Source organism: Bos indicus x Bos taurus, chromosome 17 (genome assembly GCF_003369695.1).
Source record: "Bos indicus x Bos taurus breed Angus x Brahman F1 hybrid chromosome 17, Bos_hybrid_MaternalHap_v2.0, whole genome shotgun sequence".
Lineage (NCBI taxonomy): Eukaryota > Metazoa > Chordata > Mammalia > Artiodactyla > Bovidae > Bos > Bos indicus x Bos taurus.
Window position 1 is genome coordinate 19,635,156 of NC_040092.1, and position 26,159 is coordinate 19,661,314.

The following is a 26,159-nucleotide window of genomic DNA, read 5'->3' on the forward strand; positions in this document are numbered from 1 at the left end:
GCGTCGGGGGGTAGGGGTTGGCCTCGGGGAGGGGAGGAGGGGGTTGCTGGCCGGGGGAGCTGGGGTGGGGAGGAGCCGGGAACTGGAAGAGGGTCCCTGGCCGGGGAGAGCCGGGGAGGACCTCTTGGCCTGCAGGTGCGTGGGGTGGGAGGGGCCCCGCCCTCCAGAAGCCTCGCCCCCAAGCCCGACGTCCGCGGCTGGGGAGGCAGCGGTGCGCGGGCGTGGCCAGCGCTGGCGGGCGCCGCGAAGCCCCGCCCTCCGCACGAGCCCACAAGAGCAAACTGTGCTCACCTGGTCCGGCTGCGCGAGCTCCTCGCCTGTGCCCAGGCGGCGTCACGGCTCAGGTAGGTCGGCGAGGGGCGGGCGGACGGGTGTCGGGTCTGGGTCGGCCTGGAGCCCCTCTGCTGGGAGGGGCCTGTCCCAGTGTGAGCAGAGGGGTGCCGGGCCCATGCCCGGGAGGGGCAATGCACCGACCTGGTTGCATTGAGGTCGTGGTCGCCCTGCCCGGCGGGAGCCGCTTCCTGCCCCCAGTGAACCGCCGGGGCCGGAGCCGGGGCCGGGGGTGGGGTGAGGGGTGTCTCCTGATACCTCTCGGCTTCTGTTCGCCCCACTGGGGCAAGAATGCCGAATGGCCGGAGCTGGGGGTTTGGCCGGGGGCAGCCTGGGGGCGCTTGCTCCGGATTCCCCGTCGTGCAGCGCTGCTGACTGTGCTCCATCCGGGAGAGGGGTGCCCACCGCGGGGCTCTGGTTCCTGTTCTGGCGACCCCGCGGGACTTTGCGCCCCCACAACAGTCCTTTACGGACTGTCGTGTGGAGAATGAACCAGCCCTTGACCCTTGCCCTCATCGAAGCATACCAGGTTACCGAGACCAGTGAGGATCCCAGAAGCAATATCAGACCCTTAGGGCTCAGCACCCACTTGAGGGTAAGGCGTGCACTCACCGAAGGACCAGGCTTGGGGAGGGGGAGGAGGCGGGTCACAGAATGGAGGGAGGCTTATGTTTAGCAGGTACTGAATTGGATTCACAGTAAGTGCAGTGGAGTGGGGAGCAGAGGAACGGCCCGTCCTTGCGGTGGGGAGTTGGGGGTTAGCTCCTGCAGTGGAGCGCCGAGGAATTGGGCGCCCTGGGAGCGCTGTGGGCAAAGGGGCAATCGGGTCCACAGCGCCTCTGAAACGCACAAGTCAAAACCAAACTGCTGGCTTTGCGCCCTTCTCGGTAAATGGCGCCACCAATCTGCCCCCACTCTCCCCTTCCCCCGGTGTCCTCTCCAGCAGCCAGTGTATCTCCCACACCTGAAAGCCATTTTCTATGCCTGCAATCCATCTGGCCCTCAGGCGCCCCACAGCCTCCACCCTAGTCTCAGCTGCGCTCCCTTAATGACTAATGCAAGAGTTTGCTAGCTACTTTCCTGTTTCCATTCTTGCCCTTCCATAAACCATCATCTAAGCATCAGCAGTAGTGACCTTCTCTGCTAAATCCTCTAAGGGATCTCCGCAGTGCTTACAATAAAACCCTAGATCTTTCCCGGGAACTTCACTATGGATCTTGTATGTGACCTTCCTCAGGCTTTTGCTTCTGCTTCACTACCTACCACTTTCCTCCTTGTCCTTTACACTCCAACCACACTGCACACCTCCTGTCCTCTGTCAGGAGCTCTGCACTCAACTGTTCCCTCCGGCCCAGACCATGCTCTCCCCTCCTCTCCCCACTCCGCCTCCCCAGATCTTTAATAAAAAAATTATTTCTGGCTGCACTGGGTCTTCGTTGCTGCCCGCTTGCTTTCTCTGGTTGCAGTGAGCAGGGGCCACTCTAGTTGTGGTGCTCCGGCTTCTCATTGCAGTGACTTCTCTTGTTGTGGGTCACAGGCTCTAGGCATATGGGTGTAGCTGCCCCACGGCAGGTGGAATCTTCCCGGACCAGGAATGGAACCCATGTCCCCTGCATTGGCAGGTGGATTCTTAACCACTGAATCACAAGGGAAGTCTCCCCCTCCCTCCACACCTTTATGTGGTTTGGATCCTTACTTTGTTCAGTTCTTGCTCAGGTGTTCTTTTTCAGGGAGGTCTTTCTAAACTACTGTTGGCTAAGACAGCCTTCTGGGTCACTGTATTCCCTCACACTGCTTTAATTTCTTTTCAACACTTTGAGGTTTGTACTGGCTTCTTGGACTGTGAGAGCTGTGACCCTGCCAGTTTTGCCTGCTACAGCAGCCCTGGCAGCTGTCAGTTCAGTTCAGTCCCTCAGTCGTGTCTGACTCTTTGCGACACCATGGACTGCAGCACACCAGGCTTCCCTGTCCATCACCAGCTCCTGGAGCTTGCTTAAACTCATGTCCATCGAGTCAGTGATGCCATCCAACCATCGCATCCTCTGTCATCCCCTTCTCTTCCTGCCTTCAATTTTTCCCAGCATCGGGTCTTTTCCAGTGAGTTAGTTCTTTGCATCAGGTGGCCAAAGTATTGGAGTTTCAGCTTCAGCCCTCCAATGAATATTCAGGACTGATTTCCTTTAGGATTGACTGGTTTGATCTCCTTGCAGTCCAAGGGACTCTCAAGAGTCTTCTCCCACACCACAGTTCAAAAGCACAGTTCTGGCAGCTGTGAGATGCTTAGATGCTTTTGGGGGAGTGGCAGCAGAGACAACAGGGATGAGCTTAATGCAGGTAGACTGGATCGAAGTGATGGCTAGCTGGTCCAGGACATAGCAGGGAGGTGATGAGGAGGGAGACTGAGGCCTGGCTTTGCTGCTGTGAGCTGTGGGTAGGTTACTGTGCTAAGTTACCACTTCTCAGCCTTCTCTTTGGATCACCAGGAGACTTGCTAAGAGAAAACTGGAACTCAGTAAGCAGTAGGAACTGGTGAGAGGTGTCTGCAGGGGAGCCTGATACAAGTCTATGGCTTCCCTATTTATTTCACGCTCTTCCTGTGCATGTTTTTGTGTTTTTCCTAAAGCCCCATTTCACTGACTCCCCAGGAAACCCAAGCTACCTGGGGCAGGTGTGAAGGGTGCGTTCTGTGGCCTCTGTCACCTGCTGCTGCCCTACAGTGGTTCTCCCCAGTGGACCAGACTCCCTAAGGACAGTGTCTGGGGCTGTCATCTCTGAGACTGGGTCTTCCATCAACAGAGCACTCTCGAGTTTCTTTCTGGAAATAAGCTGTGTCATTTTCACTGAAACACATTAGGTACTTGAGTTTCTTGGGAAATACTGAAAACACTTGTGGTGTCTCATATATCTAAAGTGGCTGCAAGTCTTTTTGGAGAAAAAGTTGAGCCAAGTTCTCTAATGACAGCAGAAGGGAAGCAAGCGCTGGCACGGCTGGTGTGCTTGGTCTGTTCTATGGGAGGGGCTGTGGAAAGAGCCAGAGGACACACTGAAAAAAATAGAAGGACCTAGTTGCTGGAGGCTCAGTGGTTGTGGTGCACAGGCTTAGCTGCTCTGAAGTATGAGGGATCTTCCTGGATCAGGGATCAAACCCATATCTCCTGCACTGGCAGGCGGATTCTCTACCATTGAGCCACCAGGGAAGCAGAGATGCAAGAGACATAGGTTCGATCCCTGGGTTGGGAAGATCCTGTGGAGGAGGAAATGGCAACCCACTCCAGTATTCTTGCCTGGAGAATCCCATGGACAGAGCCTGGTGGGCTACAGTCCATGGGGTCACAGAGAATCGGACATGAGTGAGCGACTTAGCACGCACGCAGGATGGTGGGTTGCTCTTGGATGGAGGAGGTGGAGGCCGGGCCAGGACTGCGTCTGCTCACCAGCGCTCTCCTTGCAGGACCACCATGTTCCGCAAGGTGGGGTGGCTGGTCCTGTACAGCCTTGCAGTGTTGCTGCTCAGCTGCCTGTTCTTACTGAAGAAGGAGGCCCAGCCAGCAGGGGGGCCCGTGGCCCGACAGCCCTTCTGGGCTCCCCCAGGGCTCCGGCGCAGCCCATGTCTACCCAACCACACAGTGGCTAATGCCTCCCTGTTCCTGCCCACCCGTCACCGCCTCTTCTTGACCTACCGCCACTGCCGCAACTTCTCCATCCTGCTGGAGCCTTCGGGCTGTGCCGAGGACACCTTTCTGCTCCTGGCCATCAAGTCGCAGCCCGGCCATGTGGAGCGGCGTGCGGCCATCCGCAGCACGTGGGGCCGGGCGGGAAGCTGGGCTAAGGGCCGGCAGCTGAAGCTGGTGTTCCTCCTGGGGTTGGCAGGGCCTGCTCCCCCAGCCCAGCTGCTGGCCTACGAGAGCCGCGAGTTTGATGACATCCTGCAGTGGGACTTTGCTGAGGACTTCTTCAACCTGACACTCAAAGAGCTGCACCTGCAGCGCTGGGTGGCTGCTGCCTGTCCCCAGGCCAATTTCATACTAAAAGGAGATGATGACGTCTTTGTCCATATCCCCAATGTGCTGGAGTTCCTGGATGGCTGGGACCCAGCCCAGGACCTCCTGGTGGGGGACGTCATCCGTCAGGCCCTGCCCAACAGGAACACCAAGGTCAAATATTTCATCCCACCATCCATGTACAGGGCCCGCCACTACCCGCCCTATGCTGGGGGTGGGGGGTATGTCATGTCCAGAGCCACCGTGCAGCGCCTCCAGTTGGCTGTGGAAGAGGCTGAACTCTTCCCCATTGATGACGTCTTTGTGGGGATGTGCTTGAGAAAGCTGGGGGTGAGCCCCATGCACCACGCTGGCTTCAAGACTTTCGGAATCCGGCGGCCCCTGAACCCTCTAGACCCCTGTCTGTACCGAGGGCTCCTTCTGGTCCACCGCCTCAGTCCCCTGGAGATGTGGACCATGTGGTCACTGGTAATAGACGAGGGGCTCAAGTGTGCAGCTGCCCCCTTGTCCCAGCTTCCTGGGGTGGGCTGAGCGAGTGGACTGTTTAATTTTTCAATCATGATGAGAAATCAAGAACCCTGCAACCTGGCCCTTGACAGGCTACAGGGAACACTGACTTTGTTTTTGTAAACCCCTCCCACACCTTGCTACCTTTGATTAAAATACTGAAATCTGGCTAACTTGTACCAGTATGTGTTAAACGGGCAAAACATGGCAAATGCTGCCAGAACGCCATGAGGTGCCGGGGCACTCCTGGAGCCCTTAGGGCTCCTCTAGTTGGGGCAGGGGGAGGGCGGCGGGCAAAGGAGGGCCACTGCACAGGACTCCAGAAGACACACAGAAACATTTTCTTTTTTAAATGCAAAAAAATTATCTTCCTTCAGATACAATAGAGAAACTCCAAGCAAAAAAGGAAATGAGAAGCTTGTGTTGGAGTAAGTCCTGTTGTGAGCACCAGGTAAACACTCCATATTCAGTCCCTTAAGAACAATGGATTTTTGGCTCCTTTGCCTGAGATATCCTTACAGGGCACTGGGGCCAGGTCACAGAAGGCATTAGAAACACTCAACACAAAGAAATCTCATAAACAGGACAGTCTCCCCTTCTCCCCTAAACTCATGCCCCTATGGAGGGAGCAAATACTGAATCACATTAGAAAATGTAAATAAGATGGGAAAACTGAGGTTAAACAGCTATTGAACTTGTGGACATGACAGAGAAGGCCCCCTCTCTCTGGCCAGGTTGGTGAAATGCTCTGGGTAAGAGGTAAAAAGATCTATGGGTGGGCGAGAGGGCAACCCTGCTGAGTGGGGTGCAGTGCCCACAGGCTAAGAGCCAGGTCCAGTACAGGCCTGAGACGGTGGGGACAGGGGTCAGGCACTCACAGCTCCCAACGACCTCTGGTCTGACGGGCCCGGGCAGGCCCTGCCACTGCCTCTCTGTGCGGAGGAAGCTGTGCTAAGCCGGGGCCGGGTGGCGCCTGCCCTGCCTTCTGCAGGCTGAGCGGCAGCAGTGTCAATCCTCACGCAGGTAGGCCTCCTGCTCCTCCGGCTCGGCCCTCTCGCTCCCGTCCTCCTGGGTTTTCTGTCGGAGTTCCTCTGTCTGTGCTTCTGCCAACTTGGTTTCCGCCTTCTGGGAAAGCTGGCGTACCTCCTGCACCTGCGATTTCACCAGCTGGATGTGACTCCTGGCCGTTATGGAGGCCTGGTCCGCGCCTGCCGGAAGATGGGCCATTTATGCTGAGTGGACACAAGGAAAGCCTAGGGGCTCTTTGTGGTTGTACCTGAGCCTCCCCGCAGAGTAGAGAACCTTCTACCTCCATATTCAGGTCTGTTTTCCTCTCTATTGTCAAAACCCTGGCATTTTCCTCCAGCTGTCAGCAGTCGTCATAATTATCAAATGCAATTCCCACAATCATCTTTATGGCTGCACAGCTCTTAGTATAGGCGTTTTAAGATTTTAATTTTTTAAACTACATTCAAGTAATACATTTCTACTTGACAATGAAGAGATCATTCACAAATTTGTCAAAGCTCTATCTTTTGGAAGTTTAAACAGCATCTTTCTCATCCTTTAAAATGTTACTGTAAAGCAACATTTCATCTACTAATTAATACTAGATGGGCTACTGTTCAATTCATGAACCACTAAGGCCAATTAATCTTTTTTAAAAGTTACTGTATTCACATGGAATACTCAGGAAAAAATTGACTCTAAATTGACATAATGGCACAAACGGTATTTACTGAACATATTTTGCAGTTTTATTTTTGAATGATATCATTTTATTGATACCTGTTGCTAGTGTATTTCATCATATGAAAGTCACTCAGTCGTGTCTGACTCTTTGTGACCACATGGACTGCACAGTCCATGGAATTCTCCAGGCCAGAATCCTAGAGTGGGTAGCCATTCCCTTCTCCAGGGGATCTTCTCAACTCGGATAGAATCCAGGGCTCCTGAATTGCAGATGGATTCTTTACCAGCTGAGCCACCAGGGAAGCCCATATAGATGCGCATATTTAATTCATCTACAGAACACTCGAGCAGTTCTTTTCTAGCTTACTGCATTAAAGAGAACCTTTAGTAGAATGTTGAAAGGTAGTGGAGAACAGCAGGCACCCTTATTTCTGACATTGATGGAAATGTTTCTCATATTTCACTATGATGTACAGCTACTTTTATGATGTTAGGAAAACTATAATTGTACTTAATTTAGGTTTAAATCATAAATGGACACTACATTTTACTCAAGCTTCTTGGGGCATACATTGATATGATTACAGAGGTGGCTTTTCTCCTTAAATCTACTGTAGATAACCTTAAGTAGTGAATTAAATGTTGATAGGTTTTGGGGTTTTTTCACTGTATGTACACAAGATCTTTTAAAATTTATTTTTATTGAAGTACAGTTGATCTACAATGTCTTAATTACTGCTGCACAGCAACGTGATTCAGTAATACATATATTCTTTTTGCAAATATTCTTTTCCATTATGGTTTATCGTAGGATACTGCATAGAGTTCTCTATGTAATACAGTAGGACTTTGTTTATCCGTTCTCTATATAAAAGCTTACATCTGCTAATCCCAACCTCCCAGTCCATCCCTCCCCAACCTCTCGGCAACTACCAGTCTGTCCTGTGTCCATGCTTGTTTCACAGAGAGGTTCACTTGTGTCCTAGTTTACATTCCACAGTTACGTGATATAGTATGTATGTTTTTCTCCTCCTCAGTATGATATCTCTAGTTGCATCCATGTTGCTGCAAATGGCATTCTTTCCTTTTTACGGCCGAGTAGTAGTCTGTTGTGTACATGAACCCCCATCTTCTTTCTCCAGTCATCTGCTGATGGATATTTAGGTTGTTTCCATGTTTTGGCTATTGTAAATAGTGTTGCTATGAACACAGGGTTGCACATATCTTTTTGAATTAATAGTCTTGTCTGGGTACACGCCCAGGAGCGGGGTTGCTCCACCATATGGCAGTTCTTAGTTTTCTGAGTAATCTCCATTTTCTATAGCGGCTACACCAACTTACATTCCCACCAACAGTATACGAGGGTTCCCTTTCCTCCACACCCCCTCCAGCAATTGTTATTTGTAGACTCTTTAATGATGGCCATTCTGACTGGTGTGAGGTGGTACCTCATTATAGTTCTGATTTAAATTTCTCTAATAATTAGTGACGGTGAGCATCTTTTCGTGTGCCTGTTGGCCATATGTATTTCTTTGGAGAAATATCTTACATGTTTTGCCCATGTTCTGATTGGGTTTTCTTTTTGTTGCTGTTGTTGCACTGTATGAGCTGTCTGTGTATTTTGGAAATTAAATATTGTCGGTTCACACTGTTTGCAATTATTTGCTACCATTCTGTAGGCTCTTTTTTGTTTGCTTCCTTTGTTGTGCAAAGGCTTGTAAGTTTGACTATGTCCCATTTATTTACTTTTGTTTTTATTTGTATTGCCTTGGGAGGCTGATCTAAGTAAACATTGCTATGATTTATGTCAGAGAATGTTTTGCCTATGTTCTCTTGATAAGTTTTTCCCCCCAGTGTTGAATTACAATTGTATTTTGAAGGTATATGGCTATTTTTAATTTGTGTCTATCCACAGGTGACACTGAGCTGTAGGTTTTTGTTCTAGTGCTCGTCTAGTCCAGTTTGGGTTCAGGCCTATGGCTTTGGTGGTGGTGGTTTAGTAACTAAGTTGTGACTGACTCTTTGCAACCCCATGGACTGTAGCCCACCAGGCTCCTCTGTCCACAGGATTTCTCAGGCAAGGATATCGATGCTCAACATCACATAATTATTAGAGAAATGCAAATCAAAACTATAATGAGGTACCACTTCACACCAGTGGGTTGCCATTTCCTTCTCCAGGGGATCTTCCCAACCCAGGGATCAAACCCATGTCTCCTGCATTGGCAAGCGTATTCTTTATACCATGGAAGCCCACGGTGGCTTTAGACAGTTATAATAGTTGGGAGGCTTGTCGTCATTTTCTGGTACACTTTCTGTAACACAGGATTTATGTTTCTTGAAGATTTGATAAAATTCTCACACAAAACTGCGTGGACTTAGTGTCTAATTTGGGGGCACAGATTTTTTATGAATATTGTTTCAACTTTTGTGGTTACTCCTCTTGCTTTGATTCTTCCTGGGCCAACTTAGGATTTACATAAATATCATAATATTCTATGATTTAAAAAAATTCCCTAATAGCTCTTTCTGGGCTTTGCCAAAGCAGGGGACATAGGTTTGATCCTTGGTCGGGGAAGAGTCCACATGCTGAGGGGCGACTAAGCCTGTGTGCTACAGCTACTGAGCCTGTGCTCTAGAACCTGTGCTCTGCAACGAGAAGCCACCACAACGAGAATCTTGAGCGCCAAAGATTGTGCACCAAAGACCCAGTGCAGCCAAAAATAGATAAACTATAATAGCTCTTTCTGATGTTACTTCTGCACTCTAAAAGTTATACTTCAGTTCAGTTCAGTCGCTCAGTCATGTCCGACTCTTTGCGACCCCATGAATCACAGCACGCCAGGCCTCCCTGTCCATCACCAACTCCCGGAGTTCACTCAAACTCACGTCCATCGAGTCAGTGATGCCATCCAGCCATCTCATCCTGTTGTCCCTTCTCCTCCTGCCCCCAATCCAAACCTTATTTTCCTTATTCTTTACAAGGAACCAGGTTTTTTGCCTTTTTGACTATTTTTTCGTCGTCTTATACCTTTTATTTGGCACTGTCTGAATTTATTTGCTTTTCCTAACTTACTGGGCTAAAAGTTTATTTTCAGTACCTCCTGGTACAGGGAACATTACCTGTCATTTATGGTTGCTGTGTTTTGTATTTATGACATTCATCTTTAAATAAGGGGTCCATTTCTATTTAAGAGCTACTTTGTCTACAACGCTCTAGGTCTCTGCTATTAATGAGACTTGTCATGAGAGTTCTGAGTACTTTCAAATTTCCATTTTTCTTTATTGAGGTATAGCTGATTTACAACAGTATAGAAGTTTTAGGTGTACAACATAACTATTCACAACTTTTAAAGGTTCTAAACCACTTAGTTGTTATAATAATATGTGCAGCTCTATTTCTCATGCTGTACATCTTCGTAGTTTATTTTATACACTACCTCTTCATCCCCTTCCCACTCCCCATTTGTAACTACTAGTTTGTTCTCTATACCCATGAGTCTGTTTTGTTATATTCACTAGTTTTCTTTTTTAGATTCCACACCTAAGTGATATACAGTACTTATTGGTGTCTGACATTTTACTAAGCCTAAACCCTGCAAGTACATCCATACTGCTGCAAATGGCAAAATTTCATTCTTTTGTGGCAGAGCAGTATACACACACACTACATCTTTATCAATTCATCTGCTGATGGACACTTAGGTTGCTTCCAAATCTTGGCTACTGTAAATAATGCTATGAACATAGGAGCACATACATCTTTTCAAATTCATAATCAGCAGAACCTGTAGGATCTTATTTGCAATTGACATTCTCTATTGTAATTTTGTTCCTGTTTATTTTTAAATTTCTCTTTTTGTTTCACTGGAAAGGAAAGATGATGCTCAGTTTTAAACCTTAAAAGTGTACAAGTTGCTTTGTTACAATAAAACTAAATGTGTACACAAAAAAAAACAACAAAAAAACCCAAATTCATAGTTTAGATTTCTTCAGATATATACCCAGGAGTAGAAAGTAATTAGGGCTTCCCAAGTGGTGCTAGTGGTTAAGAATCCACCTGCCAATGCAAGAGATATAAGAGAAATGGATTTGGTTCCTGGGTTGGGAAGATCCCCTAGAGGAGGAAATGGCAACCCATGCCAGTAGTCTTGCCTGGAGAATCCTCAGGGACAGAGGAGCCTGGCAGGCTACAATCCATAGGGTTGCACAGAGTTTGACATGACTGAAGCAACTTAACACACATGCACACAGCACAGAAAGGAACTGCTGGATCATATAATAGTGGTTTTTTTTTTTTTTTTGGATGTGCTGCACACAGCAAAAAGAAAAGAAAAAAAAAAAGATTGTAGGATTTTAGTTCCCTCACCAGGGACTGAACCTGTGCCCTTGGCAGTGAAAGCATAGAGTCCTAACCACTGGGCAGCCACAGAATTCCCAGTTTTCAGTTTTATTATTTATTTTTACAATTCTTTAAAAAGAAGGTTTTGAGTAGTTGATTTACAATGGTGTGCTTCAGGTGTACAATAAAGTGAATCAGCTATACATATACATCTATCTGCTCTTCTTTAGATTCTTTTCCCATATAGGTCACTACAGACTGTTGAGTTCCCTGTGCTATACAGTAGGGCCTTAATAGTTACCTGTTTTATATATATAGTATCTATGTGTCAATCCTAAGCTTCCAATTTATTCTCACCCTCAACCTTTCCCTCTGAAAACCGTAAGTTTGTTTTCTATATTTGTGACTCTATTTATCTTTCTAAGTTATTTTGCCTTTTTTGGTTCCATATATAAGTGATGTCATATACGGCTTTCTCTGACTTCGCTAAGTATGACCCTCTCTAGGTCCATCCATGTTGTTGCAGTATTATTTCATTCTTTATATGGCTGAGTTATATCCCACTGTATATATGTGCCACATCTTTCTCATTGCTGTGGCTGCTCCTAGGGCATGTGGGCTCAATGGTTGCAGTTCCCAAGCTCTAGAGCACAGGCTAGGTTGCTCCTTGACATGTGGGATCTTCCTAGACCAGGGCACAAACCTACGTGTCCTGAATCGGCAAGCAGATCCTCTACCACTGAGCCACCAGGGAAGCCCAGTATGTACTACATCTTCTTTATCCACTCCTGTTGATGGATAGTTTGGTTGCTGCCACATCTTACCTATTATAAGTGTTGCTGTAGTCAATATTGGTGTGCCTGTATTTTTTTGAATTATGCTTTTCTCTGGATATATACCCAAGAGTGGGATTGCTGGATCATATGGTAGTCCTACTTTTAGTTTTTTAAGGAACCGCCATACTATTCTCCATAGTGGTTGTACCAATTTTTCATTCCCACCAACAGTGTAGGAGGGTTCCCTTTACCTTTCAGCATTTATTGCTTGTACTTTTTGGTGATGGCCAGTGTGAAGTGACATCTCATTGCAGTTTTGATTTGTATTTCTCTAATTAGTGAAGCTGCGCATGTTTTCATGTGCTGTTGGCCATAGGTATTTCTTCTTTGGAGAAATATCTACTTGACTGTTCTGCCCATTTTTTGATTTTTTTTGTTGTTGCGTTGTATGAGCTCTTTGTGTATTTTGTAGATTAATCCTTTGTGGGTTGCTTCATTTTCAAGTATTTTCTCCCACACTGAGGGTTTTCTTTTTATGAGTTCCTTTGCTATGCAAAAGCTTTTATGTCTAATTAGGTCCCATTTGTTTTTATTTTCATTATTCTAGCAGGTGGATCAAAAAAGACATTGCTGCAATTTATGTCAGAGAGTGTTCTGTGTTTTCCTCTAAGAGTTTTATCATATCCAGCCTTACATTTAGGTCTTTAAATCCATTTTGATGTTATTTTTGAGTATGGTGTTAGGGATCATTCTAATTTCATTCATTTACTTGTAGATGTCGTTTCCCCAGCACCACTTTTTGAAGAGACTGTCTTTTCTCCACTGTATATTCTTGCCTCCTTTGTCATAGATTAGTTGACCATAGGTGTGTAGGTTTATTTTTGAGGAACCACAATACTGTTTACCACAGTTGGCTACACCATTTTACATCATCACCAACAGTGTACTAGGGTTACCTTTTTTCCACATTCTCACCAACATTTGTTATTTATGATCCTCTTTGATAATAGCCATGCTGACAGGTGTGAGGTGATATTTCATCGTGGTTTTGACTTGCATTTCCCTGATGCTTAGCAACACTGTGTATCATTTCATGCACCTGTTTGGCCATCTATATGTCTTTGGAAAATCGTTCAGGTCTTCTGTCCATTTTAAAATCAGGGTTTTTTTTTTAATATACTTGAGTTGTGCAAGTTAAATTTCCATTTTTATTTTTGGTGAGGAAGGGGATATCAACTAATTTTCTGAGTCTTTGTCACTTGGCATAAAAATCAATTTTTGTACATGTTTATATACTATTTGTATTTGAAGAGTTTTTTTTTTGGTGGGGGCAACATTTTGTATTCAGTGTATATATTTGGTTAGGCTTAAAAAAAAAAAATTACCCTGTTCCAACACCTAATCGCTTTTTTCATGTTTTGACCTATGAGCCTGAGATATGTGTAAAGCTCAATTTCTCCTTGTAAATCTATCAGATTTTGGCTTATTAGGCACACATTTCGAGTGGTGTCTTGATAAACTGTTCTGTCCCTTTTAATGTTTTCTGTCTTGAATCCCTCTTCTAACACTGCTGTCACCTTTTTGCTCAGCTTTTTGATATTTAAGTTTATCTTAAAATACCCAATCTTCCTATCTGTTATTTTAGATGTGCCTCTGTAAACAGTTTTAGCTAGAATTATTTTTTAATACGAAGTATCATTTAGTAAGTAAATTTATTCTTTATTGTGATTACTGATGGTTGAACATGTTCCTTTACTTTGCGTTTTCTAATTAACAGGCTTTATTTCTTCAACCTGTAGCCTTAACTGAATTTATTAAGTTTTCTTTGTCCCTTCCCCCAGCACTTCTTCTTGAAGTGTTTAACAATGTCTATGTTAAGCCAACGTCTCCCTTCTCAAACAACAAAGCTTAGCATGCTTTCACTGCTTTCCCAAACTGATTTGATTACTTAAAAATTTAACATTCAGAGCTTCTGACAAGTTGTACTAAGTTTTGTTCATTATTTCTGTATCTCAGGTGCTTCTAATTTTTTTTTTAAACACTTTTCCAGAAAGTACATGCCAACTGGTAAACCTTGAGTCTCTGTAGGAAGGTCTTTCACTCTTACATTTTAATGATATTTGAATGATTACTGATTTGTCACCTTGTATCTTAGGGTTGCAGATATCCTTCCTCTGGGGCTTATCTTATGGCTCAGAAGGTAAAGAATCTGCCTGCAATGCAAGAGACCAACGGGTTTGATCCCTGGATTGGGAAAATCCCCTGGAGAAGAATGGCTTCCCACTCCTGCATTCTTGCTTGGAGAATTCCGTGAACAGAAGAGCCTGGTGGATTACAGTCCACAGGGTTGCAAAGAGTTGGACACAACTGAAAAACTAACACACTCACGCATATACTTCCTTTGTAAGTATTCTATTTTTTCTTATAGTTTTTAGGATTTTTCTTTGTATATTTTACATTCTGAATATTTTCTTGCCATGTGAGATAGACTTATATTTTAAATTCTGTTCAGAACCTTTGTGAGCCCCTTCAGTCAGTTCTGGGAAAACGTCTTTTTCTTAGATAATGCTTGTAGTTTACCTTCCCTCTTTGTTCCTGCTAGACCTTAAGCTGGCCTAGTGAGTGGTGAAGGCTGCCTGGCGATGTTCTCAGCAAGGCTCCCTCTTCACTGTGCCTGGAGACCCTGCCCCCATCTTTGGTGTGCCACTAATGCTAGTTCACGCTTCTGTTGTTTTGGTCTTCATTCCAGTCCTGTTTGCAGAATCTCTTGATTCCTTGGGCATTAGTTAACTAAGAATTCCTTCTGTATCTACTTAAAACATCTTTTACATCTTTAAGATTTCAGAAAACAAACATTTTAACAAACCAGTTTCTTAAGAATTTTTATGTTGACATAGTTTGGGACCATTCAGGTAAGATGTTAAATGAGGATTTCCCTCAAAATACACTGGAAAATCATTCAACCTCAAGCCTACTGGATGGATAGTGATGGTTAGAAAACCCCTGGTGAATGGGGCACCATTCTATACTGGGAGGCACTAAGGTAGAGAGGATGATGCCCTGGCTACCAGGGACAAAGGCTTTAGGATTTGACCTAACTTGTTGAATCCCAGTTTGGCTGCTCACTTACTGGGTACCACAGCATGTTCGGTGAATTATGTAACCCCCTCTATCTGCCAGTTTCTTCATCTGTAAAGTGGGAATGATAATAATAACTCCTACTTTAAAAAGAACTGCAGGGATTAAAAGTATCTATAAAATGTTTACCACAAAGCCTGAGATACAGATAGATTATCTAGGTTACTAAAAAAGTAAAATCCTTAACTATTTGCAAGCAATCAAAATTTCCAACTGACAGTTTTATCATTTTTCATTTTCTATACCATCTAGCTTCTACTGGTCTGGTCTACAAGGGCATTAATTTTTTCTTTGTGTAAATGAAAACAATATGCTGGAAATGGGAACATCTTCTCACAAAGAGCCACAGTATCCCTCATTTTTTGGCTGGATGTAAACTCCAACAGCACCTCTACAGTACAAACTTTAACCTACCTGTTTGGTAGGCAGCTTCTGCTGCCATCTCTGAAAGACTAACTGCAGTCATCCAGGTGGTTTCCAGCTTCAGGTACTCTTGTTGTTTTGAAGTCATCTATAAATTAAACAAAAGCGCTTCAGACAACATGACTCTTCATTAGTATTAAGCACATTTAAATGGACTTCTTCAGTTCAATAGCAGTTTGAGAGGACAGTTACTGGTAAAACACCTTCATTTAATAATTTAGATACCACAATGAGGTAGGAGCACTAACAGAATAATCCAAGTAACTCTTTGCTTACCTCAACTCTGGCTCCTATGATCACCTGCCACACTTCATCTTCCTCCTGTGAATTCATTTTCCCAAGTAAACTTGTGTATTGTCGGTACAGAGAAATTAAGGTATAAACAGCCTACAAATACAGAAGAAATTAGTAAAATAAGTGAGATGTATTAGGGTGAGACTTACATCTCAATGGGATAGAAGTCCCATTGCTGCAAACTGGCTATTCATTGAACTTCACCACTGTGAGGGATGGATTGGGAGTTTGGGATTAGCAGAAGCAAACCATTATATAGAGAATGGATAAACAACAGAGTCCTACTATATAGCACAGGGAACTAAATTCGCTATCCTGTGATGAGCCATATGGAAAGGAATATGAAAAATGTATGTGTGTGTATATATATGTGTGTGTGTGTGTATATATATATATGCTAAATGTGTGTGTGTGTGTGTATATATATATATATTAAAAAAAAAATCCCATTTACCACTGCAACAAAAAGAATAAAATATCTAGCAATAAACTTAAGACAAAAGACCTGTACTCAGAAAATGTAAGATACTGACGAAAGAACTCAAAGGTGATACAAACAGATAAGAGACATACACCATGTTCCTGGATTGGAAAAATCAGTATTGTGGAAATGACCATACTATCCAAAGCAACCTACAGATTCAATGCAATCCCAATCGAATTGCCAAGGGCATTTTCACAGAATTAGAACAAAATTTTACATTTTATATGGAAACACAAAAGACCCCAAATAGTGAAAGCAATCTTGAGAAACAAGAATGGGGCTGGAGGAACCAGGCTTCCTGACCTCAGACTGTACTACAGTTAGAGTAATCAAAATGATATGGTAGAGAAATATAGATAATGGAATAGTATTAGAAAGTTCAGAGATAAACCCACAAAACTATGACCACCTAATCTATGACAAGGCAAGAATATACAATGGAACAAAGACAGTCTCTTTAATAACTGGTGCTGGGAAAACAGGACAGCTACATGCAAAAGAATGAGAACACTCCCTAACACCATACACAAAAAATAAAATGGATTAAAGACCTAAATGTAAAGCCAAATACTATAAATTGCTCAGAGGAAAACATAGGCAGAACAGTCTTTGACATACATCACAGCAAGATCTTTTTCGATCCACTGCCTAGAATAATGAAAATAAACAAATAGGGTCTAATTAAAGCTTCTGCACAGCAAAGGAAACCATAAACAAAACTAAAAGACAACCCTCAGCATGGAGAAAATATGTGCAAATGAAGCAACTGACAAGAGATTAATCTCCGAAGTATACAAACGGCTCATGCAGCTCAATATCAAAAAAACAACCCAATCAAAACATGGACGACAGACGTAAACAGACGTTTCTCCCCAAAAGACATACAGATGGCCAAAAAGCACATGAAAAGACGCTCCACAGTACCAGTCAGAGAAAGGCAAACTGCAATGAGGTATCACCTCACACTGTCAGAATGGCCAGCATTAAAAAATCTATGAACAAACTCTGGAGAGGGCGTGGAGAAAAGGGGACCCTCCTACACTGATGGTGGGAACGTAAACTGGTACAACCACTATGGAGACCAATACGGAGGTTCCTTAAAAAACTAAAAATAGAACTACCGTATGACCCAACAATCCCACTCTTAGGCATATATCCAGAGAAAACCATCATTTAAAAGAAGGCATATACCTTAATGTTCACTGCAGCACTATTTACAATAGCCAGGACATGAAAGCAATCTAAATGTCCATCAACAGAGAAACAGATTAAAAAGATGTGGTACATATATACAACAGAATATTATTCAGTCATAAAAAGGAATGAAATAAATAGTAACATTTGCAGGGATATGGATGGATCTAGAGGGTGTCATACAGAATGAAGTAAGTCAGAAGGAGAAAAAAAAATCGCCTAATATTGCTTATATGTGCAATCTAGAAAAATGGTACAGGTAAACTGATTTGCAAAGCAACTTTTTTTGGTCAAGGGCCAGAGAGTGGTCTGTTTGCAACTATTCAACTCATGAAAGCTGTCATAGACAACACACAAATGAAACTGGCCATGTTCCAATCAAACTACAAACACAGGCAAGACTGGATTTGATCCGTGAGCCATAGTTTGCTAATGATGGATTTAGATGATCAAGACTTAACGAGGAGACACTTACCTTAGTATATTCAGTGATTGCTTCAATCAATGCATATGTGGTCTGAGAGAGAAAGGTAGAGGTGCTATCTGTTACCAAAGACACAGCCCTCCTCATTAATGTATCGTTACTAAGAGAATGAGGCTCCGGTTTCTGAAAGACACAAACATTTTTACTTAACTTTTAACCTAAAAATCAAGCTGAGATCACAGCCAAGGAAAAAATGTAATTCCCACACTACAACTACATTCTGCTGCTTCTGTGTTAACTTTTTCTTTTAAAGCTTTATTTGTGCTATTAAAGACAACATATGAAAATGATTCTACAGTATGGTTTCTACCTACTTTTTTTATTTGTCATTCTCTGCTCCGAAGAGCAAAGTATTCCTTTTTATAAAAGACTTAGTACTTATAATCACAAATTTCACAAAGGTATGATTCTTCATTACCACAGTGCTAGATGCTTGGGATATAAAGATAAGAATCTTAAAGATTTCAGATGGAGGAGGAGGAGTCGGAGCTAAGAGTGAACTAGAGAATTAATACAATCAAGTACCATGGGTGCTATGGAAGAAGTCTGGAGGGGTGCACATAAGGGAGCAATCACATCTGTGTTAAATGACAATAGCTTAGAAAAGGTTTCACAGAGTTGATAAGGAGTTCAGCTGAGCGTAAGAAAGTAAACGGCTGGTGGAGAGGGTGAATCCCTCTTGATTGAGCTGTACAGTCTTGGTTGGGGGGAGCAGGGAGACTCTTTCCTCTGACCTCAGCTGTTTTATTTGAAAAAAACAAAAACCAGTATAACCAGCTCATGAGTTAAGGGGGCTGTGACCACCTTGATTAAATACTAGAAACTGTGATGACTCTCCCCTTTTTCTCCCTCAGCAGAGGACTTACTGTATCAGAACTAACAAACCAACCCCTCTATCATCTGTTATCTCTTTTTTGCTATTTAGAGCATAAACACATGGAGGGGGCCTGGGTTTGATCCCTGATCTGGGAATTAGATCCGACATGTGGCAACTAAGAGTTCAAATGCCACCATAAAGATCAAAGATCTCATGTGCTGCAACTAAGACCTGGTGCAGCCAAAAAAAGATACATGAATAAATCATGAATTATATTTATCACACTTTTCATTTGATCAAATAAATAAGAATTTATTAAGTACCTTGCACTGAAGAGCTAGAGAGCAAAGAATGATATCCTCTCTGCTCATGAAAAGCTAATTTTGACTTATTCTGGTAAGTTAAGTCTTGCTAATACCCTCCATTAAAAAAATATAAATTTATTTATTTTTATACCATGCTCAGTTGTGTCTGACTCTTTGCAACCCTATGGACTGCAGCCCACCAGACTCTTCTGCCCATGGGATTTCCTAGGCAAGAATACTGGAGTGTGTTGCCATTTCCTCCTCCAGGGGACCTTCCCAACCCAGGGATCAAACCCCGGATCTCCTGTGTCTCCTGCATTGCAGGAGACTCTTTACCTGCTGAGCCTTTTGGCTTCATAAAACGCCTTCCATTTTACAGTGCTCATTTACTTGTCCCTCACAACAGTCCACGTATTATTATGTCTTTTTTTAAGATGAGAAAATGGAAGCTCAGAATAGTTATGTAACTCTTTCCAAACCAAACCTCCTCACTCCAAAGTTTCGTTTGTATTCTGCTGACTCAGAGTCAAATGTATGATCACCAAATATCAAAATATACAACATAAGTGGTCAGAAAAGGGAGCTCATTGCTGGCAAGTAACTAAGAAGGCTTTAAAAAGAGGTGGGGGAGTTCCCTTGTGGTCCAGTGGTTAAGAATCAGCCGGCCAATGGAAGGGACTCAAGTTCAGTCTCTGGTTGGGGAAGATTCCACATGCCCGTGAGGCAACTAAGCCCGTGTGTCACAACTACTGAGCCTGCGCTCCATGAGAAGCCACTGCAGTGAGAAGCCTACACACAACTAGAGAGTAGTCCCTGCTCACTGAAACTAGAGAAACCCTGAGTGCAGCAATGAAGACCAGCACAGCCAAAATGAATAAATACGCTAAAAACGACAACAAACACACAAGGGGGTGGGACTTGTGTCTGAAGACAAGTAGGATTAGAATGGACAGGTATCCTGGGTTAGATGAAACGAGGAGAATACATATGATGCAAGCAGGGGCTATTTGGGAATCTAGCCTGGTTGCTGAACTGTGAGGAAGTTCTCTGAATTTTAGTTTTTTGACACAAAATGGAGAGCCACTGTAGGCTCTGAAGAACGGAAGTGGCAATGCTTTTCCTGCAGGAGAGTGAGTTGAGGCTCCTGTCAACCAAAGGGTCCTGGCATCTGACCCAGAACTGAGTGAGGTAACTAGGGCTTAAGAACAATATACAAACTACAAAGGACAAACAAAAAATCTTTTGGAGGAAGAAAGAAAAGGCTGTCCTAATTATGACTGAAAATAACTTGGTGTCCAAGTAAGCATTTTTAGGTTAAAGATTCATCAGTCTGCAGAGACGAGGGCCGAGTACGGCACAGAAAGGAAAGGGCTCATGAGAGAGCCTCAGGAGATGCTGAAAATACTTGTGAAAAAGGGAATTAATCTTGCTGTCATGATTAACCACACATTTAAGTATCAAGTACATTTTGCCAAAATGTTTGCTGGTTTCCTATTTAGTTCTTCCTGATAAGGCATATAACCAATGGTTTTAAAATAAGATGTCACTTCCCTATCAGCTGTCTAGTTGACAGCTCTACCTAGACATCATTTGCAAAACCAAACTCTTAAATTTCCTCCTCTCAAAACCCACTCCTCTCCATCCCAGTATCTGGCAACACCATTCTTTCAGTTGCTGAGGCCTTTTAAAACCACTGGAAATAAGTTATATACTTTACATCTAACCCAACAGCAACACCTGCTGACCGTCAACCCACTTCTCCCCACCTGATTCAGGCCCACGATCATCTCATGCCTGGACCCCAACTGGTCTTTTTAGTTCCACACAACAACCTTTAAAAACTTATGTCAGGGGTGGGAGGGAAGCTGAAGAAGGGAAAGTATATACGTATACTTATTATTATATTTACTTGGCCAACAAAGGTTCGTCTAGTCAAGGCTATGGTTTTTCCTGTGGTCATGTATGGATGTGAGAGTTGGACTGTGAAGAAGGCTGAGCGCCAAAGAATTGATGCCTTTGAACTGTGGTGTTGGAGAAGACTCTTGAGAGTCCCTTGGACTGCAAGGAGATCCAACCAGTCCATCCTAAAGGAGATGAGCCCTGGGATTTCTTTGGAAGGAATGATGCTAAAGCTGAAACTCCAGTACTTTGGCCACCTCATGCGAAGAGTTGACTCATTGGAAAAGACTCTGATGCTGGGAGGGATTGGGGGCAGGAGGAGAAGGGGACGACAGAGGATGAGATGGCTGGATGGCATCACTGACTCGATGGACATGAGTCTGAGTGAACTCCGGGAGTTGGTGATGGACAGGGAGGCCTGGCGTGCTGTGATTCATGGGGTTGCAAAGAGTCGGACATGACTGAGCGACTGAACTGAACTGAACTGGTAGCTGATTCACACTGTTGTATAGGAGAAACCAACACAACAGTTTAAAGCAACTATCCTACAATTAAACATAAATTAAAAAAAAATTTATGTCAGACCATAATAATCTTATGTTAAAATCCCCAGTGGCTTCTTTATCATAATAAATTCCAATGCTTACAACGGCCCACAAAGTACAAACATCTAAGTACATTTTGACCTTCCGCTATCTGTGAGCTCATCTTTTTTCTCTCATTCCACTTTTTCTTCCTCCTCCTCTCCAGAATGTGAGATTTACAAAAGCAGAAATCTTGATTTACTTAGTCTCTTGTGTATGACACATAAAAGTTGCCCCATAAAGTTTTGTTCAATGAAAAGATTATTGTTCTGTAATACATTATTTTCTTTCTTCCCTTTTTATACAATTTGACCAAACTGACATACCAGTTTCTACCAAATGACCAAAATGAGGATATTAATATATCTGCTCAGCTATGAAACAATGCTGATACAGCATACCATCACCTGGGGCTGGGGAGAGCGCTGGGTGAAAACCATTAGAGCTTGTCAGATGCTTCATCGCCTATTTGAGACTTCAGAGGACACAGTACACAAAGACCAAAAACACTGAGTGACAAGATGGTACTTCACCTGGGCAATAGGAACTGCACACAGAGTGACCCCAAATCCCACAGCCACCGTTTTGTGCCATGGTCTTATCAATTCCGAGAAACAGCGCTTCTTAAAGTTAGCCACGACTGGAACACACTGTCTGTACCTAGAAACAGAGTTTAATAAGTTTAATAAGGCACAACCACCCATCTGGAAGAACCTCTTCAATTTACGTGGAGGGGGTGGAGACTCAAAGTGGGGCCAGGCTGGAACCCAAATGACGACGTAGGGTGCCTTTTCACAGGACGGGACTCAGTGAGCAGCGGGGCGGACTAGAGAGGCCTGGACTCGCACAAACAGGCAATCGCTACTTGGCTCCCCCCGCGCGGGAATGAGGGCGGATGGTGGTGGAGTTTGAGAGGTACCAGGTGTAGACGTGTAAATAGTGGTCTCAAAGCTTTTTAAAAACTAAGGCCCAAATAAAAACGCTTCTGCAGGCAGGATTTAGCGCTGGTCCTCCGGCCTAGGCTGCAAAAGGTCTGATGGTCCTTGCGACACGACGTGGAGCCCGCAGGCGCTGCGAGGGGAACCAGGCCTGCTTGGAAGCCGAACACTTCCGGAACTCCTCCCCCCTCAGGGAAAATTCCCTCCGGCAAGCCACCGCCAGCCCAGGCCTTTCCCCTTAATTCTCCCCTGTGACTTCAAGAGGCCAACCGAAGTCATTTCGCGGGCAGACCGAGACGCCCCCAAAAGACAGCCCGAAGTGGGGGAATGCTCTTTCGGCAGGTGAACAACGAAAAATCCGTCAGTGGGACGTGAAGTCCGGGCGTGTCCCGGGGGTAGAGGCCTCAGACCTGGAGTAGGGGCGGGGCGTCCTCAAACCTCCGGGAGGGGCGGGACGCCGTGACCCGCTCGGCCGAGAAGCGAAGCGCGAGCCCGCAACGCCGGGGCTGCAGTCTGGTTACGGCGCTCCCAGAGTTCCCACTCTCCGTCCGACCCTGACCTCCTACACGACCGCAGCGGTACCTGAAAAGCGAGGATACGCTCCGAGAAAGCCAACTCCGTAGAGCCGCCATTCCGCGGCGGCAGGACGCCAGGCGCACACGCCGGAAGTGATGGCACTTCGCGAGCAGGGGGCGGGGAGCGGCCGCCACTTGAGAGGGCTTAGTCCCATGACCACGCCCCAGCCCGAGAGCGCAGTCGGGATTGGACAGACGATGAAAGGGGCGGGGCTGAAGGTAACGGCAGAAACCGCGTTGCCAGACACCTAACCGCCAGAGCTTCCGCGTGGGGCGCGGCGGGGCGGAGCCGACCCTGGGGTAGAGGGAGCCGAGCGAAGTCGGCCGTCGCCAAGGGTGTTTGGACAGGGTCTCGGGTCCTCGCCCCTGGAGAGTTCTCTGGTTGGCTGGCCGGCCGTGCGGGTCCGTCAGGACAGAGGTCGGAGGCGGAGCAGAGGTCGGAGGCGGAGCAGCGCCCTGGAGGGCAGGTGGTTGGGGCCGGGTGCGGGGCGGGAGGTGGGAGGGGCAGGGAGCCGGGCAGGCGGCGCTGTCACTTCAGCACCAGGAAGTAGGTGGTCCAACCGGCCAGCAGCAGCGCCCCGATGAGCACCGTGTAGCTGAGGAGCACGAAGGCCAGCAGCTCTCGCAGAAGCTGCAGCACGTGGATGGTGGACGAGGTCGGCATCGCCCTACGCGGGAGGCCCGAGAACCTGCAGGGTGGGGGCACCCAGGAGACCTTGAGCACGCCAAGAGGACGGTTCTTTCGCTAGACCAACCTCCGCTGAACACTAAGCGAGCGCAACCGAGTCCCGCACCGTTAGAGGCAGTGTGGACACGGGGCTAGACTAGGACCTCTAAAAAGTATAAACACACCTTCCTAAGGCTGCTGCTGCTAAGTCACGTCAGTCGTGTCCGACTCTGTGCGACCCCATAGACGGCAGCCCACCAGGCTCCCATTCCTGGGATTCTCCAGGCAAGAATATGGAGTGGGTTGCCATTTCCTTCTCTAGTGCATGAAAGTGAAAAGTGAAGTTGCTCAGTCGTGTCCGACTCTTCGCGACCCCATGGACTGCAGCCTACCAGGCTCCTCCGTCCATGGGATTTCCCAGGCAAGAGTACTGGAGTAGGTTGCCATTGCCCTCTCCGAGGCTAAGGAAGCCCAAAGGGCTGATTTTCTCCCTAACAACCCACGTGGACACTGTCTACATTTATATCATATAGTTCTTTTAAACTGAACGTTCTCATTCTTTGGCTCCTGATCTGGATCTGAGCTCGGAGCAGGGAAGCCTGGAGAGGAGAGTTCCCAGCTCCCGCTGCTGCACTGGTCTTCATCTCCAGCCCTCTCCTCCCATCCACCTCCTGCATTTTTAATGTTGTGAGTGTTGTTAATGGGCTAATGGAGTAAAGCTTGCTTTTTGCCATCATTCAAGCCGCAGCCCCAGCTGTCAGCGCTGCTTAGGAGAGGAAAAGAGATCGTTTTGAGTAGGGGGAAAGCAGCGGGCCCTCACTGCAGCCCTTCTGCAATTTTTCTGGCCCCAAGGCTTATCTATTTACAAGAGTCCGAGGACCGCTGCTTTATGGCCAGCCAGGATCGCAGGAGTGCCAAGAGGTGGGTATCAGTTTGACTCTGGGCTTATCTCTTTGCCCATTGTGCTCTTGGCATCCGCTCCAGCCCTCTATCTTCCACCATCCACCTCGGATGGAATCAGATGGTAACAATTACAAACCAATTCTTTACCTCCACTGCTGCCCTGCCCAGCAACACCCCTCAGTGCCAGCCACCAACTTCCCTGTCTCCCCATTTCACTCACTCAACGAAGTTTCCACGAATCCTCCACTGTGGCAGCTCTGCGGTCCCTCTCCGGTCTGCTGTCCGAAGGTAGGCTTGTGTGCGCTCCAGTGATGTCGGCAAAGCTGAGGGACTTTCAGGCAGCAGCTGCACTCACCAACTAGGTGTGGTCTAGAGACCAATCACAATCTCCACGTGGTCCCTGAGCTCTCACGGAGCTGCGCACAGGCAAGTCCAGACCAGGCAGGGCGCTGGCAGGCTTGCCCACCCTCTGCCTGTGTCACCATCACAGCCCACACGGCTCTGAGGTTGCCTGCAAAAGCTCCTGTCTTAGAGGCGCTGAGCAAGTGGTACACAGGGGGGATTTCATGGCCCTTCTGCCTGGCTTTTCTAAACACTGTGGATGGGATACAGTCCAGATTCTTTTCTAACAAACTTCCACAAACAGCAGTCCCATCCTTGAGTCTCAGACAAGAAGAACCACTACATACAACATTCACTTATGACTGTCCAACTAAAGCAAAAACTTTAGCTTTTTTGTCTTAAAACATGCAATTACAAGCATTTGTGTGAGAACTAGCTCAGAAAACCAAGAGCTCTCAAGTGCTAGATTCTAATTCAGAGTTGCAGTTTAGAGACTTATTATATAGACACCTTCGCAATGTACCTACTTCCAATTTCAACTCCTCCAAATGTTAAGGTTAAAAGAACCAGTCAGGATTCCAGCCAATAAAGAACAGACCCTTTCCCAGATGTAACAATGAAGGGAAAAGAAAGCACAAACTTTATGCTGCTCCCCATTCCTGTTTTTTGTAGTAGTTTGTAGTTAAGACTATGTTTTGACCTTTAAAAAAAAACAGGCAGCATGGACATCAACACTTTTATCAACATCTTCATCCAGAAGCCAAATGGCTCTCTAATTTGATCAGGATCTCTTATTATCAAATCATTGCCCCGCTGCAGCCGGGTTGAAAACAGGAGCGGAACATTATCAAGCTGCGTGCAGGAAGCCAGTGAGTAATTACTCCCCACAGAGACCTGGTCATCTGGAGGGCTGTGTCCTGCCGAGTCACAGGCAAGTATGGCTGAGATTTATATTCTAATCCCACACCAAAGTAACATGCAAAAGGCTACTAACATAGACCTGATTCTGTTACCCTTTAACTCTCACATCCTTCATATGGATATCTTAAGGCAGTTTTGTGTTCCAGCCTTTGTAGACTCTAATCACCACCCAATTTGGGGTATTTTATACCAACGGAGTGGCCTTCTCAGGTGGCTCAGTGGTACAGAATCCACTTGCCACTGCAGAAGACATGGGTTTGATCTCTGGGTTGGGAAGAACCCCTGGAGAAGGAAATGGCTGCCCACTTCAGTATTCTTGCCTGGGAAAAGCCCATGGATAGAAGAGCTTAGTGGGCTACAGTCCATGGGGTCGTAAAGAGTCAGACCTGACTTAGCAACTAAATAATGTTGCAGTGGAGTAACTGAAGCTGAGACACATTATGTAGCTTGAAGTTCACATGCATCCATTTAGAAATGAGAGTCTGAGAAATTTTACAGTACTGTCTTTGATTGCTGGATGACAAAAAACATCCTCTATTTTCT

At 45.6% G+C, this 26,159-nt stretch overlaps 2 protein-coding genes across 7 annotated transcripts; one reads left to right on the top strand and one right to left on the bottom strand.

The window, feature by feature from the left end:
- Positions 1-216: 216 nt before the first annotated feature.
- B3GNT4 (UDP-GlcNAc:betaGal beta-1,3-N-acetylglucosaminyltransferase 4) lies at positions 217-5,007 on the top strand. 2 transcript variants are annotated; one of them, XM_027566878.1, is made up of 2 exons: positions 217-344; positions 3,782-5,007. In XM_027566878.1, exon 2 carries the CDS (start codon positions 3,789-3,791, stop codon positions 4,860-4,862), a length of 1,074 nt encoding a protein of 357 aa, XP_027422679.1. In that variant the 5' UTR covers positions 217-344; positions 3,782-3,788; the 3' UTR covers positions 4,863-5,007. The 2 variants fall into 2 exon arrangements, with proteins under 2 accessions (XP_027422679.1, XP_027422680.1); XM_027566879.1 differs by lacking the exon at positions 217-344 and adding an exon at positions 2,595-3,184.
- A 156-nt stretch (positions 5,008-5,163) lies between these two features.
- Positions 5,164-24,865, bottom strand: DIABLO (diablo IAP-binding mitochondrial protein). 5 transcript variants are annotated; one of them, XM_027566880.1, is made up of 7 exons: positions 24,574-24,752; positions 22,791-23,472; positions 21,804-21,930; positions 17,657-17,788; positions 15,486-15,596; positions 15,201-15,297; positions 5,164-6,046 (listed from the first exon to the last, which is right to left on the bottom strand). In XM_027566880.1, exons 2-7 carry the CDS (start codon positions 22,838-22,840, stop codon positions 5,847-5,849), a joined length of 717 nt encoding a protein of 238 aa, XP_027422681.1. In that variant the 5' UTR covers positions 22,841-23,472; positions 24,574-24,752; the 3' UTR covers positions 5,164-5,846. The 5 variants fall into 5 exon arrangements, with proteins under 5 accessions (XP_027422681.1, XP_027422685.1, XP_027422686.1 ...); XM_027566882.1 differs by lacking the exon at positions 5,164-6,046 and adding an exon at positions 7,212-7,679 and having other exon boundaries at positions 24,574-24,865; XM_027566883.1 differs by lacking the exon at positions 5,164-6,046 and adding an exon at positions 7,212-7,676 and having other exon boundaries at positions 24,574-24,863.
- Positions 24,866-26,159: the final 1,294 nt, after the last annotated feature.